The sequence below is a fragment of the Siniperca chuatsi genome, linkage group LG15 (genome assembly GCF_020085105.1).
Source record: "Siniperca chuatsi isolate FFG_IHB_CAS linkage group LG15, ASM2008510v1, whole genome shotgun sequence".
Lineage (NCBI taxonomy): Eukaryota > Metazoa > Chordata > Actinopteri > Centrarchiformes > Sinipercidae > Siniperca > Siniperca chuatsi.
In genome coordinates, this window is record NC_058056.1 from 22,967,876 (window position 1) to 22,985,019 (window position 17,144).

General features: G+C 39.9%; 1 protein-coding gene across 5 annotated transcripts in view; it reads left to right on the top strand.

Annotated features, from left to right (window-relative positions):
- actn1 (actinin, alpha 1) overlaps positions 1-17,144 on the top strand; it is a 59,318-nt gene that overhangs the window by 21,326 nt on the left and 20,848 nt on the right. For all 5 annotated transcript variants that reach the window (XM_044167427.1, XM_044167431.1, XM_044167428.1 and 2 more), the window contains exons 2-7: positions 6,282-6,396; positions 7,664-7,783; positions 11,528-11,614; positions 12,194-12,281; positions 15,374-15,452; positions 16,797-16,878. In XM_044167427.1, coding sequence (XP_044023362.1) covers positions 6,282-6,396; positions 7,664-7,783; positions 11,528-11,614; positions 12,194-12,281; positions 15,374-15,452; positions 16,797-16,878 — 571 coding nt within the window. The remainder of the gene's footprint in view (positions 1-6,281; positions 6,397-7,663; positions 7,784-11,527; positions 11,615-12,193; positions 12,282-15,373; positions 15,453-16,796; positions 16,879-17,144) is intronic.

The following is a 17,144-nucleotide window of genomic DNA, read 5'->3' on the forward strand; positions in this document are numbered from 1 at the left end:
CTTAGTAGCAGAAACAAATGAGAAAAGTTCTTCCCTTCCATATCATTTACCATTGATACACCCTTGACCGGGCCATGCCTCACGCATAGCCCTCCCTTCCTCCGTAGCTGTCCCTCCAGGGGGCCATTTTAAATCAGAACGTGCTCTCAGTGAACTTGTCTGGTTAAACGCGATGCCCTAATCCATCACACATCAGGAAATCATCTGGGAGTCTGAGAGGGAGGAAGGTGCTGTAGCTGTTAGCAGCTCTGTTTTCCTGGCACAAGAAACTCTTTCCACCAGCACTTTCTGGCCCCCACGAGCCTCAGTGAGACGAAGGCAGCAGAAATAGACTTAACAGGAGAGAAACGACACTCTTACCTCCCTGGGATTCACAGAGGCCCATTTGCCCCAACTCATCCAGACAGTATTCATTCTTGTTACAGCTCAAGCTGTGGGTGGCGTTGCGGTTTTTATGTTGTGGATTTGATTCTAAAGAGGAGTGTTTTTTCCCCTTCAACCTCCTCTCAGCTCCTTTCTCATGCTTTGTTTAACATTCTGGAAAGATATTTTTCTAGACGTTTTTCTTGCAATTTATCTGCCTGTTTCTGGGGTTTCATCTGGACATGAGAAGCCCTCTGGTACCCTGAGCTGGAGAGACTCAGGCTTGAGAAACTGGCTGCGGTGTTGAAAACCGCCTTCCTGTGTCAGACGCTCTGCCAGCAATATCTGCCTTAACTCTCTCCCCTAGACTTGTCTGCCTGCCCGTGTGTTCGGATATGGCAGGGGCGCGCTCTCATGAGCTGGCTTGTTTCAGTAAAAGGATTGTACTAATATGGAACTGGCAGAGAAGCAGGAAATATTTTCCTAACTGAAGTTGATTAATGGAGTGGGAGGGAGGGGAGAGTGGACGAGGGGGGAGGCTGGGGGTTGAGTGAGAGGTGGAGAAAGAAACGGGAGCGATGAGAGAAAAAAAGAAAACTCTATGTGATGGGTCTAAGGCTACCAGTACAGGGAGGTAGAGAAAGGTAAAGCTCTTTTTAATTGTTAAAGACGATTTATGTAATTATTTGTGCTAACAGCAAATGGTTGATTACTGGATTAGTTCAACAGAAAATCTAATAAAACAATTCCAACTCAAGGTTCACTTTCTTGCTTTTCCTGAAGTTTTCAACCATGTCATGATGGATCATCATGATGGAAGTTTATTTTAGTACTTCTCGTCTGTTTTGCCTTATAAGTTCAGTTTTAAAAATCAGTTTTGACATTGGAAATAGTAGTTTGACAAAACAATACCAACTCGAGGTCTTTGTTCCAGCTTTTTCAAGAAATTTCAACCGTATCACACTGTCCTCATAGGTCTTCATTATAAACGTTCAAGGACAAACTTTAATGCTTATAGCTTATAAGCCAATCACAACAAGTCCTAAAAGCGTTATAAATGAAATCATAACAGCCAATGAGCTCGCACGTTATCAATCCATCTCCATGACAACTGAGCAAACTCTGCTTATGAAGACTGTGTAATATCTCCGGAAAAAGCTAGTAACTGGACCTTGAATTGGGATTGTTTTGCCAAACTATTTCCAAAGTCAAGAACGAACTTTTATGCATTATAGTTTGACATTTTGAGAAATGCACTTATTCGCTTTCTTTCTGAGAGTTGGATAGAAATCGATACCACATCTGTACGGTAAATATAAAGCTACAGCCAGCAGCTGCTTAGCTTTGCTCAGCATAAAAACTGGAAACAGGGGGAAACAGTTAGCCTGCCTGTGTCCAAAGATAACAAACTCAACCTATCAACACCTCTAAATATCACAAATGAACATGTTATATCTCATTTGTTTAATCCATACAAAAACCAGTGTAAAAATGTTGTGATTTTATGGGGGTTATGTGCCAGATTATATGCTAAAATAAGATAACTGGCTGCACGCTAGTTTACTCTTATTCTCTTTTATATACAGTCACACAACTGAGAACAGTATCCAGGTTGACTGGCTTCAGGTAGCCATGTTTGTTTGCTGAGCTTTGCGTTCAGTGGTTGCCATGGGAAAAATGTTGCCATAATGACGCTGACTGGCAACTTTCCCTGAAATTGATGCGGAGCAGATTCCTCCCCGCTCTTGACCTCTGTTGTTTTTACAGCCCGCCTCAGTTCTGGGAGGCTGAGACTAGAGAGAGGAGGCGGACGAGAGAAGAGAGGGGGGCCCCTAAAAATTTACGACCCTCCAGTTCCTCCCGCAGACGCAGTCAGTCGTGCTTTCACTTTGCTCTGTAACACGACATGTTGCACCGAAGCTGAACTAAACTGTGTTTGAGCCACAGTAATGAGAGTGATTTTCACTAGTAGACATGTTAACAGCTTACAGAGATTCACAGCACATACGGTACTGACACAAATTGTACAAGGACAACACGATCACACATAGAGTGCACAGGAATCATATGACACACACTGTACACAGCAAAGTACTGTATTTATCAATCTACATTTTCAGTCTGTAAGCTGCTCTGATGCTTAAGGCAATGATGCCTCTCAAAACACTTACTGTACACACTGTTAAACAGCTGTTTGTGATGAACATCACATTGTTTTGTTGCCTTTTGTTTGTCTTATTCCTGTGGGTAACTGGCCAAACATATTTAAGCTGGTGTCAGACTGAGATATACACCATAGTTACAACTGGGTTCCATTCTTTTATAGTTAATCCAAAACAATGATACAGATAAATGTTTTGTAACAGTCCCTTATACAGAGCACCAACAGCAGCCTCAGTAAACTACAGAGCACTAGGGGTGTCCCAATCTCAATCCGAGTCCTTTAATATTGGGTATCTCCAATACTGATCCTGATCTGATACTTATATTTACGTAAATGTTGATTAAATATGTATCTGTCACATTGAAATAACAACTGTACCTACTTAATCTGACACACCTTATTTTTCACCAGTATCTTCATCCAAATACTGGAAGTATTGGTTAAAAAATATTATTATATATTAAATTATATATTAAAAGTTTAATTGGGAGGTTCCGACTCCTGAAATTGACGTGACGCGATCCGCTGGAGATTTAATACAATGATCATCACAGGTGATCAGTGCATATACTTGATCTGATAATACTGTTAGAGTGTCAGAGGATGAAGCTTCATTAGTGGTACTCATTGAGAACATGTTTGTGATGATGCTACTCGTCCTGCCGCCTCCTTTGGCTATAAATACGTCGCCCCTCCGCACAGGGAAAACCCAACGCCTACAGTTTTATTGGAGTGATAGCAACCGATGAGAAGACAACTCTCGGGGGGGGGGTTTTCTCTGGTAGCTCCTTCAGTAGTCCACCACAACAATTAATTATGTCATGCTGAGCTTCTGATAAGCATTTACAAAGACAAACTAGAGTCATATGGAAGTGAATTGCCCAGTGGTGCTGTCACTGCCTATCCCAAGCTAGTCAGTAGCTAACAACAGCCACTACCTAATGCAGGTAATTGATAGTTCACTAAGCCTTGCCCACCTTAGTTACTGTTGCTATGCTTTCCATTCCAGTCTGGCACACATTCAGTTTACAGTAATAATGCTGCAGATTCTTAGTCATTTTTAAAACAATGCGTCCCGGATTGAGACAGTGGTAGTGGATTCAGACAAAAGCAGACTTCTCATTTCTAGTAAACGACTGTTGATTTTGTCGGCTGAAATTACAACTGTTGATGGCAGGTTTTTTCAGCTATAGCTAGCCTGCTAATTACGCTAACATTAAGCTCCATGCGTTGGTTGAAAACTCTATCTCCAGCTGAATTTTTTTATGTTTCCTGAGGACTTGTTTGAAAACAAGAACCCTGTCTTAAATATGAACATGATAGCTACATACATGATAACATGCTAAAAGACTAAATACTAAAGTATTATAGGTATGATAATGAAAAATGTTAGATCAGACTATTATTTTCTTCTACCACCCTGTTTGGCTGCTTTATGTATATGTACTTATTTGTATTTTTCACAGTATGTTTTCACATTTCACCTTTTATAAACGAGAAGTCTTTTGGGATGAGGACTAAACAATGTGTTTGGCAAATATAACGCTAACGCTATAACGCTGGTAACCTTGCTTGTTGGAGTTTAAAGCCCAAATCCAGTAACACTAACGTTACCCAAAACTCTGAAAGCACTTAGGACTGGCTCACACAGAGAGGAGATAGTTTCTCCTTTTATATTGCTTATACTTTTTCGCACAGAGTATATCATTCATAGATTTTGCGAGATTAGGCTGACCACAGGTTTTCTTTTTAATGCCCTATCTGACTGCTCATGCAGTAATCTGCCGCTGTAACCAGTGGACCAGTAACTCAGTGTTGTGCCCTGCCAAGAGCCCCAGAACACCTGAAGGGCCTGGGAGTGTTGACCATAACACAGCCAGTGGGTCATGTGACAGTGCAGGTGGCTGCCAGCCTGGACTGTGTGCTGCTGCCAAACTCCACAGTGACCCAGAGAGTTAGAGGAACTGCAGGAGGGCCGGATAATTCTTGTCAGAAGGAGGCCTGTCGCCCAGCCCAGAGCAGCCAAACTTACCCTCCTTCCAGCACATTTAACAAGCTAACATTCCTTCTGTGAACTTTTAGTCGTTTTCACAACTGTGCTCTTTGCGGGTTGACTCAAAGCCTTTTGACATTTTCAGCTGTCTGGTCCTGTTAAAGCTGCACTAAGCAGGAGTTTTAAGTAAAATGCACTCATTTTATCGACTTAAAACACATGTCCCATTCCCCTTTGTACCTTCTACCTTATTTGCCCAAGTGACATTACAGTATTAGGAGTTCTTTCTTTTTGCTATCCTTTGGTATAAGGCTGTGTGCAGTTTGCTGATGTTAACAGGATATCAGTATATTAAAGGTCAAAGTTATCCTTTGGTTCCATTTGGAGTTGCAAATGTGCAAAATCCCCTAACAGCACAAGGGAAGGGAGAGAAAAAGGCTGACACTTGTCAAAAATTACATCCTGGACAAAAAGAACAAAAAACACAAGACTGTGAGAACCTGAACCTGCAGATCCAGCATCCTTATCTTAACACTTTGATTAAATTATACAGTATTCACGTTAGCTGCTGACACCACAGCCCTGCTCCAACAGTTTAAAATCTTTGGCAAGCCTCTAAAGGGACTATCGATTAGGATTAATTGAAATATCTTAGTGCCCGTGCTTGACTTAAATCATGACTAACTTTAGAGGAATACAGTATCTTATAGGCTGAGGGCGTGTGCCTGCCAGTTGCACATAAATTCTCAGCGCTGGTCTTTTTCTGTCAGTTCTACCCTTGGAGATAAAACACCATATAATCTGCCCTTCTACAGTATCCTCAGAGTTTCCTTCGGCTTTTTCATTGGTTGAAACTCCACCACATGCCAGCAAACTCGCACACATCTGAAACCCAGCTCTTCCACACTCAAGTTTATTGATAGTCGTGTAAACCTCATGCCACTCCATTTTAAGAGTGATCTCACTCCGGAAGTTCCACGAGTGCTCCGAACCAGCTCGCCAGTGACTTTTAAGTGGCTTTTGTTCCTCTGCAGTGGAAGGCAGGCCAGCGAAAGACAGTGCAGGCTTTCATAAACGCCTGGCTCTGCTCCTGCAGGTCCTCCTTCAGCTCTCTGGTGGAAACATGGTGCCTGGTGTTTGGGCCCTGGTTGCAATTAACCCGGGAACTCATAAAGAGGCGTTCACAGTGGGGTGCATGGCGGGCCCACTCCTCATGCCAGCTCCTGTTGGGCAGCTGAGATCCTGCTCCAGATGTTTTCCGTTAGCATGTTTGCATGCCAGCAATGCCAGAGAATCCAAGGCCTGCTACACCTACTGTATACAGTATACAATGCTCCAGTGTGCTGTGGCTCCATCGAGAAAGTGCAGTACATATGCTTGTTAGCATCACATGGAAAGGTTCTCATGAAAGGGTATGTGAATAAACCAACAGGAAACACATTCATTAGTCAACAGGTCTGGTTCGTATTTACACCTAATTAGTAAGTGTTAGTATGCAAACACACTAACCTAAAATGGTAAACATGGTAAACATTGTGAATGTGAATAGTGTGAATTTAATAACTCTGCAGCATGAACAAACATAAAGAGACTCCGATGGCCTCACAATCAAAGTTACTTACCCAGCAAGAACCTGGGTGGCTCATGTGTACTGTACTCTGCTGGCTGCTGCAGACACATACAGTGTTTGAACTGCAACTGATCATATGTCTATAAGTGCAGTGACTGATGATTTTGTTTGATTTTCTTCCATCTCTGTAGACATTTACAGCTTGGTGTAACTCTCACCTGAGGAAAGCAGGCACGCAGATCGAGAACATCGAAGAGGACTTCCGGGATGGACTGAAACTCATGCTGCTGCTGGAGGTCATCTCAGGTAAACGGATTCTTACTTAACAGGATTATCTGAATGAAAACAGTTTGCATGGACAGCACTGTCAGTTTGGATATCAGGATCAGCCTTGGAGGAATAGTTTGACATTTTGGGAAATATGCTTATTTGCTTTCTTGCTGAAAGTCAGAAGAAAAGACTGATCCACTCTCATCACAGTGAATCGGAAGTTAGAACATGTTTGTCTTTTGTAATGTGATGTAATTGCAAGTGAAAACTGAGTATGTGGGCGGGGTCTAGTTACGAGAGGGATTTAAATTAAGTCCTTTAAATTTGATTGGATTGCTAAAAGCAGGTGTGACTTAACAATATGGAGCTGTTGATAGAGCCGTAGTTGTAGGACAGAGAGAAATTAATAAATTAGACCTCAACCACATTCTTTGGAAATGTAAACAAAGTTTTTGCCAACTTACATCCAAAAAATAGGCTATCTCTTTGCTAACTACAACTTACGAGCTAACAGTCAAGTGCAATGATGGGCTAGTCGCCCAAATCACATTTGATTGGAGAAATTTATGTACACGCCCCAGAGTTCAAGATGAATCATAAAAAATGTTTTAAGATTTTACAGAGAAAAAAAAAAAAGATTTGTTAACATGTATTTGGCATATACCGAAAGATAACTTAACAATTATTGGAATTTTTTTTTTTTTTTCTTCAATGTCTTTAAATATGAAGCTACAGCCAGCAGCCGGTTAGCTTAGCTTAACACAAAGACTGGAAACATAGAGAAATAGCTAGCCTGGCTCTATCCAAAGGTAAAATAATTTGGCTACCTGCACCTCTAAAGGTTACTAATTAACACGTTATATCTTGTTTACCTAATCCATAGAAAAATTGAAGTAGCAACTGACTGACTGACCTTTGGACAGAGCTGTTTCCAGTCTTTATGTTAAGCTAGTCATCTCCTGGTCTTAGCTTCATATTTACTGGACAGACATGAGAGTGGTAACAATCTTCTCATCTAACTCTCGGCATGAAAGAGAACAAGCGTATTTCCCAAAATGTCGAACTATTGCTTTAAAACAACAAGAAATATCATGTAATGTTGAAAAACTTCTACTAGTTTTGTGGAAAGCTGTGCTCCAGCATAACCTGCAACCTTATGTGTTTGGCCTCAGCAGCATTTATATATTTTTTTTATGTGTTGTTCCAGTACAAGATGTTATTTCTTTAATTTGTGATTACTTTACTTTGTAGAAACTGACCCATCATCCTCTATCTGTCTGGCTTTTTGTGTTTTCCTGTCTAGGCGAACGCTTGGCCAAACCAGAGAGAGGCAAGATGAGAGTCCACAAGATCTCCAATGTTAACAAAGCACTTGACTTCATCGCCAGCAAAGGAGTGAAACTGGTGTCTATTGGAGCAGAGGGTGAGTGATGTCACATCTCTGTCTTATAATGACATTTCTGTCAGAAGATGAAGGTCAGTCACCTGACCTTCTCTAAGTTTGTTTACAGCTCAGATTGTCCTCTATTGATTTTAATTAGGCCATCAGTCAAATCAATAGCTGCTATTCTGTTGTAAATAGTTATGTATAATGTAGTCTCTGGCGCTCTCTCTCTCTCTCTCTCTCTCTCTCTCTCTCTCTCTCTCTCTCTCTCTCTCTCTCTCTCTCGTTACCATGGCAGTGCTGCTGGCTGCTGTGCAGTTTAATGAGATCCTTATTCCAGAGTGTTCCGGCGGAGGTTGTGCTTTGCAGTGCATTTTCTGAGAGTAGATCTTAGGATCAGCAATCCCCTCAGGGGCTGAGGCTGCTCATTGTTCAGCACAAATAACTTGGGGATGTCCGTCCTCCTCCCATGTGAGAGTAAACAACTCTTTAGCCTCGTAAACACTCCCCTCTCTCTCTATCTATCTATCTATTTCCCTCTTTCAAAACCACACACACCCCTCTGGCATTTGCTGGAATTGACATAATTGGACATGTGTGCTGCAAACAGAAACTACAAACTGTGTCCACTAAGTCACAGTATTTGAAGACTCTTAAAGGGTCAGTTCACCTAATATACATATTTTTCTACATACCCCTTGTGGTATTTAGCCATGCAGTTAGTTTTGGTTTTGAGTGCCAAGGTTCTGAGATATTCGTCTCTGAGATTTCTTCTGCTGTCCCAGTCCAGTGGAGGAGAACATACATTTCAGTGTGTTGCTCAAAGCGCTGAAAGATGACATTTGAAAAACTCAGCAGGAACTTGACTTTCCAGAAACAATGTCCTGGTTACTCTGGATCATCCACAAACCTTACTGTCAACAATTCCTGCTGGAACTACTTTCTACTGAAGAAATAGTACCCATGAAAACTGATTTATAAATGTCATTTTCAATGCTCTTTGCTCTTTAAGCCCATTGTATTGGTATGGAAACAGAGATTTCAGAGGCAGATATCATAAAGCCAAAACCAAAACTGTCTGCGTGACAGACACCCCTAGGGACAAGTGAGAAAATATGTTATTTTGGAATTTTTGCTAAACTGACCTTTTAAAGAACATAAACCCTTGTAAATTAGTCTAATCCATGTTAAACACACAGGGCATCTGACTCTCCCAATGGCCCGGGCCTGTCCCACCACTACACCACCTAATAAGGTTAACCTCTGACCCATCTAACCCTGTTGTTCAACAAAAACAACAGGGTTGTTATATTGTTTGTTTAGTTTTTGATCAGGTCATCATTTGTTCATCAAAAATCATAATTTTGCCAATTTTAGACTGTTTTATTAAGAACATATTCTTGTACAGTTGTTTGTGTTCTGACAACATTTCAGAAGTTTAGCTTACATTGGTCAATAAATAAACTTTTATTTAAAAAACGTGATTATATAGTAAGTAAGGCTGATTGCTACGCTAGAATCAATAAAAATTTAACTCTTTGGGATTTTAATGATTATTTTGATTTTGATTATTGATTAATCTGCAAATTATTTTCTTGATTAAATCATTTGATCTATAAAATAAAAATAATGAAAAAAGGCCCATCATAGCCAAAGGAGATGTCTTTAATTACTTGTTTTGTCTGACCAGCAGTCCAAAAACCAAACGTATTCTATCTACTATCATAGAAGACAAAGAAAACCAGCAAACATTCACAGCTGAGACAGTGGAACCAGTGAATTGTTGTCATTAAGTTTTCTGTCCATTGACCATTCATTTTAATCAACTAATCGTTTCAGCTCTACTTAATCAATTAATATAATCTTACTAGCAGATTTTCTTCACTTGTTTTTAGAAAACAAGACTTTCTGGCTCAAAAAAGGACAGAAATTACTTGATAAGATGGATATTTTTTTTTACAGTGAGAGGCCGGTATAAAAGCTCCTAAGCCAGACCAGCATTCCAGACAGATTAGCCGCCTGGAATCCCCTCCTGGTCGAGCGGCCCAGGAGCCCAGCTCCCTGCTAGCTGTGGTGGTGGGATGGGACTAGTTGAAGGCTCAGGTCCATGCGACTCATCAGGGGGTTTGTTGTGGGTGAAGGATGAAGGGGGGGTTCAGTTTCAAATGGAATTAGCAAGACTTGTGTTCCTCCCCCAGGTTGATCACTCATGTTCTTAGGACTAATCTCAACATGTATCTGCATGTGTCAGCCTGAACAACCGATCCTGACTTCTTCTGCCTCCTAATTCAATCCGAGCCGTCTTTCACACCGCGTTACATGCACAGACATCTGACTGACATCTCGCAGTCCAAGTTTGTCCGACACAGTTGAGCGGCTGTGGAGCTGCCGTGCCCCGTGCCTTATTGGATTAGAGGGAGAAACGAATGTTATTGAAGGCGAGCAAACAGGGTGACCTGTTGGAGAGGATTTTCATTATCGACAACACAGAGAGGACTAGACAGAAGCAATTCATTCACAGCCTCCAACTGCAGGCACACAGCTGTTTGACAGCGAAACGGGTCCAAACTCAAATGATTGAATCATCACACGTTTCATTCATAAGAGCTTAGTACTCACTGTTTCAGTTCCCCTTATAGAAGTACTGTGAGTTAATCTGAGCCAGTGTGGAACGTCATGTAATGTATGTTTGTATGTTTTGGTGTTGAATTGACAGATTATCAGAGTGTCAAATGAGTTTTCTGATCTCAAAGGCTCATGAAAGGAGTTCATAAACACATCATACAGTTCTGAAATACATGGTTGTCGATGTGTTCTTTCGCATTTGCTTTCCAAAAGTTGTTACGTGCCGATATTTGTGCATCAGGGCATTTCTTTCTTTTGCACGCTTTGATAATGCAGTATTTGTAATAGTGAAAATCAACAGCATTTAAATGACTATATTTCAGTGTGATGCAGTTCCTCACAACACACTGTGATATAGTAATTAAAATGCTTTTGAAGCAACTGTTATAAGTAAACTAGACATCGAACAAGACTAAGAGTGTACAGCTTCGCTTGTGTCTGTACACACGACATCTATTGCATGTGTGTTGCTCTTCCTCAGGTTTCTTCCTTTTTTCCTGCTAAAGGAGTTTTGGGATTTTTCCTTATCCGAACCAAAGGTCTAAAGATAGAGGGTGTTGTTTGCTGTATAGACTGTAAAGCCCTTTGAGACAAATTAATAAAATTGACTTGACCAGCAGCTCTGTGAGGCTGTACTTAGGCACAGCGGTGCTTGAGTTTAATGCTAAAGGTCAGAATGCTAACATTCTTACAATGACATGCTGTTGCAAGTATAATATTTACCATGTACACCATCCTAGCTTAGCGTGTTACCATGCACACACTTGCTAATTAGCACTAAATACAAAGTACAGCTAAGGCTGATGGGATTGTCATTAGTTTTGCAGGTATTTGGTCTTAAACAAAAGTATTGAACATATCAAAAATTTGACCTGATGACGGCGCTAGAGGAAAAGTTAAAGGATCAACAAAGTCAGTAGGATTAATCCTCAGAGGACCTTGAATGTCTGTATAAAATGTATGACAATCCATTAAAAAGTTTTCAGTTAGGTATTTCAGTTTGGACCAAAGTGGTGGACCAACATTGCCGTCCCTAGAGCCACGCCACTAGCGTGGCTTACTGAGTTTGTCTGCCAGATGTGAGAAATATAAATTATAAGTGGCTGCTAAATGTGTAAATCCTAATATGTAGATGTTATTGCTTTGCCCTTCTTTCAGAGATCGTAGATGGCAACGCTAAGATGACCCTGGGAATGATCTGGACCATAATCCTCCGCTTTGCCATCCAAGACATTTCTGTGGAAGGTAATGTGTGTGTGGGAACATTTCCACCCGCTTCTCATTCATTCGCTTTATTGAAAAGAACTCCTGCTCACTGTCTTCATTTGCAATTGAAAACACTTTTCAATGACACAGTGTCTCAGCGTTCAGACCTTTGTCACGAATCTTACAATCTTAAAAAAACTGCACCGTACCACATATAGACTTGAGCCATTGTTCATTTGAATATGAATGTTTGAGAGACTGCTCTTTTCCTATGGAGGTGGAAATGTTTACGTTATGCTCCCCTCCTTGTTTAACATATAATGCACTTATAATGTAATCCAATTTAAATGTCAGGAGTGATCAGTCTTGATTTATTCAGCTTTAGATTCTAGTGCAGTGAGTTTTAAAGTATTTAACTTTTACTGTTTGTGTACAACAATACCAGACATCTCTCGGTATCCAACAAGAGAGCACGAAACATCCGAGCAATCACACATGCTTCCCATTCACCTCACCTCCACTTAATCCACCACTAAACAGGGATTAGCCGAGAGTCTGTCAAAGTAAAAGCCTGAGAGTTTCTCCAACTTCACAATGATCCCTTCTCCCCGACTGCAGAGACATCTGCCAAAGAGGGCCTCCTGTTGTGGTGCCAGAGGAAGACTGCACCCTACAAGAATGTCAACATTCAAAACTTTCACATCAGGTGAGGCTTTGGGGAGGAAAACATAATAAGTAACAAAAAAGGTTATTTTACTCACATGCCGAGATGCAGTTCCAGTTAAAAAGATGAGATTGTGGAACCATACGCAAAGGATTCAAAGCTCTGTGTCAAGCAGGGAAAATTAGGCTGAAGAATGTGATACTATCATCTCACCTGAAGTCAGTTTTATTTGGTCTAAACTTCTTCACGTTCGGGTACATTTTTTTTTGTGGCTCTTGTAGGTGTTACACTACACGGTTATATTCGAGGACCTGCATTTTCAGGTGTCTTGGTGCAGTTATTTGGTGTCACCTGAGTTTAAATAGCTTGTTTTCATCTGGCAAAAGAAACTAGACTTAAGTTTGAATAAACTGCTTCAAGATTAAAATTCACATTATAGTAGTATTTGGTAGCTTTGGAGTATGAATCCCTCCGTCCTACAACTACCTCCTGAGGACCATGCTTTAATTTAAAATGTGGTTGTCGGCTTGTCTAGTTTAGTTAAGATTTTATTAGAAATTAAAGCACACCAGGATTTCATAAATATATAAGAAAATAGTTACTAATTCAGCACAGACGACAGCAGTGGCCTCAGTGCTGATGCTGAACAGAGCAGACCTGAAAGCAGACTGATTTAACTGAGAACAGACCAGCAGACATGTTCTCATTAAACCAGACCAACTGAGAAGGAGAGGAGGTGGCAGTAATCAACCAGTGCATTTAAATGTATATTTATATCAGTAGATTTGTTGCATTCAAACAGTTGATCAAGTTACATAAAATGGCGAGAATACGAGGATATGAGTTATCATCCTATCCTAGCATCCCTCGTTTCATACCTATGAGTCTGTTCCTGCCACGAGTGGGTTTAGTTAGGCCTCAGTCCACGTCATAGGATGCCTCCATGCGTGCTGAATTATTGAAAGAAGACCACAGTGATCCTCAGATGTGGATGAAAGCAGAGGCGAGAAGAAAGGTGGAGGGGAGGTCATTTCAGGAAAAGGTAAAGGGAGAGGCCTGATGATCCCGGTGCAGGAGAGGCGGATTGTCAGAGCAGAGGCCAGGCCTTTGATGTGGTCTCTGTGAGAGATGATAGCTGTTCATCCCAGGAGATGACAGGCAGACGAGGAAGAGTACAGATTTTTTTTATTTTTATAGGTATGAGTAGCCTTGTAAAAACCCCTCTTGGTATTACAGGCCCATTTTTATGGCAGGTAATACATTAAATAACCCATCTCACTAATTTGTTACCTTGCGAACAGAGAGCACCAGTAAATCCTCCAGAACTCTTCCAAATTGAGATTGCACTGCACCATCCCATCATACTGCATTTAGACAGCCAACGTTCAGCATCAAGGCCATTAATCAATGAACCATAGAAGGCCAAGCAAAAAATATGTCTTCAAACTAAATGAACACATAATCATTGATTTCAAGACAAAATTTGGTTTAAAGCTCTTGAATTTTGTGCCGAGTTTTAAATTTAGCAGCTTTGCACATTTAATCACTGTATCTATTTTATACGTTTATTTTTAATTTCTGAATTCTGAATTTCTGCAGATGGAAATTAGTGCTTAAGCAAATCTTGATTCTACTATAATCAATGTTTTTATATTAACAATGGATTAAATCACTATGTGAAAGGGGTCGCTTGAAGTGATGAACCCACAGAAAATTATTAGCTGACTGCATTTCCCCTCAGCTCTACGGAGCTCTTTAACATCTTTTAAGTCTTTGTTTTGGTTTGACGGCCCAAAGCTTTACTGTCTTGGTTCACTCTCACCGCTGTCATAGCGACATCTCAGGCCGCAGCAGGCAGCTGTTGTCAGCACAAAAGCTTTAAGACCACTGTTCACTACCTGCCCAGCACCAAACAGCAGACAGGCCAAGTTTGACACGTTGTGAACAAAGTGGAGCATTTAGCAGCTAAGAACCCAAGTATTTCTCCGAGGATTTGGTGGAGACCAAAACAGAGCTTAAATGAGAGTGAAATTGGACTTCCATTTGTCAGGTACACAGAAACATGACTTCAAATGAATTCTAGCGTTGCGTCTACTGCATGTGTAAACGGACAAATGTTTTCTCTGTCATATCAACTTTATAAGGTGACAATATGTCAGCGTTGTGTTTACAGCTTTTGCGCTGCCCCCAAGTGGACCAAAATCACTCAATGCAGCTTTAACTTAATCTGGCAAAATAACGCTAATGGTAGCATTTATGTACGTATGTATGTAAAAATGCTGTAAATAAATGCAGGAAATAACTAAATACATTTGTATGGCATAATGAAAACTTGATATTTTGTAGTAGCTTCTCTTGTGTCTGGAGCTACAGCATTCTCTAAAAATTGGACCACATCTGTAAATCAGTAAGTCACAAGAAAATTACTCTGGAAAATAAAAGTAAACCAGTACCAAAGTAGTACCATGTCTGTTCAGCGTACAAAAGTGACCAAGCAGGAATTTGTTTTTCTCTGAACATGTGCCAGAATCTGGCCCTCAAAAGCTAAATGACTACAATTAACAATTTTGTCCTGGTCCTTGAAAATAATTTGATGGGTAATTTTTCACTCAAGTTCCCACTCATTCTTCTTCTTTGACATCATATACTGTAGACTGTGTTTGTTCCAACACAGTGTTCCAACACAACTTTGTGTTATTTAACATTAGATCTCAATATTAAATCTTCTTTAATCTAATGCTTATAGTATGTCTTTTAACTGTATTTTTTTATTAAAATAAATCAATCTATGGGGAGGAAATTTTCTCTCCTAAAATAACTTCAAAAACATGTAATTTCTCAAACTTCAGAAGTTGCGGTTCAACTTTAATTAGAGACTTGGATAACGTGGTACATTAGATAACTTATCTTCTCCATTTAGGCTGATAGTGGTAAGGTTTCTGCTGTGTTACTGTAACACACCATGTGCTGCTGGGAGGATGTGGGTGTGTTACATGAAACTAATTAGGGAGGCAGATGGAGGGGAATGGTCTCAATCAAACATTAAAGTCAAATTCCTTTTCTTTTCCTCAGCTCATTATGTTTCAACTCACTTTCATCCTCATCACGACTCGTTCTCTCTCTCTCTGTTTCAGCTGGAAAGATGGTTTGGGTTTCTGTGCACTCATTCATCGACACCGTCCAGAGCTCATTGACTATGGAAAACTGCGCAAGGTGAGAGAGCGCTGTCTGACATTATTTTGACAAACATATAGAGAAGCTACTAAGACCACGAACCACAAATACTAATGTAAGTTCACCAGATTTCAAATGTTTCTATGCAAAACCAACACAAGTACAACAGAGACAGGAAGCTGACTGTTAAGCTCTTATGATCAAACCAGGTAAAACAGTAGTTGTACATTCTTGTGTCTTTGTGTCAACCAGGTTGGAGTATCCTGCCGAGACACAATCAAGTTCACAGAGATGTATAAGAATGTTATTCTCTGACTGTGAAGTCTGTGCCCCTAAATAACCCCATGTATAGTATCTGGTAGCAAAATAAACAAACATCATACTGTAAATCATTAATACGTTAGAATTTAGAAGAAAACTAGTGCTTTCAATTTAGAGGTTTATATTTGCAAACAGGGTATTTTTGCTAGTTTTTGCTACCTTTTTCAGGCAACATAAGATAGAAAAACAATACTTTAAAATAATAAAACTAAAGCATTTTACCTTGATTAATAGTAAATTATGAAAGGGAAAGAAAAAATATTTATTATCTATGTTTTCGATTTGTAGTTGCACAAGTGCTCTTTTGTCAGTTTTTGTTAAGAGCACGTGTGACTACAAAATAGGGTTACTACTAACTTATTTTCATTATCAATTAATCTGCCAATTATTTTCTCAATTAATTTATTAATTGTTTGGTTTATAAAATGTCAAAAAATAAAAAATGCCCCATCTGACATCCTCACATTGCTTGATTTGTACGACCAACATTCCAAAACCCGAAGATATTCAGTTCATATAAAACAAAGAAAAATGGCAACTCCTCATATCAGAGCAGCTGGAACTAGGGAATATTTGGTATTTTTGCTAGGAAAAAAAAAACTTAAATAAAATCGATTTATTAAAATAGTTGCAGATTAATTTTCAGTCAACTGACTAATCAATGAAATGTTTCAGCTACACTCAATTTATTATTATACAAGTGGCAAAATCCAACTTATTTGGTCGTAAAGTAGATTCATTATTAATAATAGGTATTTCGAAAAATGTATTTAAGTAGTTCTGTTGCTTAAATCGTCTTTGCTACCTTTTACAAGCAACAAAAAACAGAAGAGTTTCACCTTTCTAAATGATAAGTTGATGTTTTTAAGAAATATCTAAAAAAAAAGGTTTATCATCTATGTTCACATTGTTGTTACACTTATGCTCCTGCTGTCAGTTTTTCAAGTAGTAATTGTTTAGAGAGTGTGCTACTCTAATATGGTTGCACTTTAGAACCTGGATACTACAATGACAGTCTTAAGTCTAAAGGTCTTGATAGTCTGTTGTGTCTGCTGTTGACAGGACGACCCCATGACCAACCTGAACACAGCCTTCGACGTGGCAGAGAAGTACCTGGACATCCCCAAGATGTTGGATGCAGAAGGTGAGCAGGCAGGGAGGAAAACCATAAAATGATGATGAGGAGAACAGACTTTTTCCTGTGTTGAAAGACCAAAATATATACTCTCTCCTGTCCAGAGAGACTGCTGTCCAGAAGTCTGAAAGTGATAAAAAGCTCATTTCAGGACATGGATGGGGTCTGCACCACCCAATTTTTATAACTTCCCGAAACCTACATTCTGACAGCCACACCTGTTTTCCTGCAGCGATTAGCCAGGTGTGCAAAGGTGTGAAAATGGGCAGAGCTTC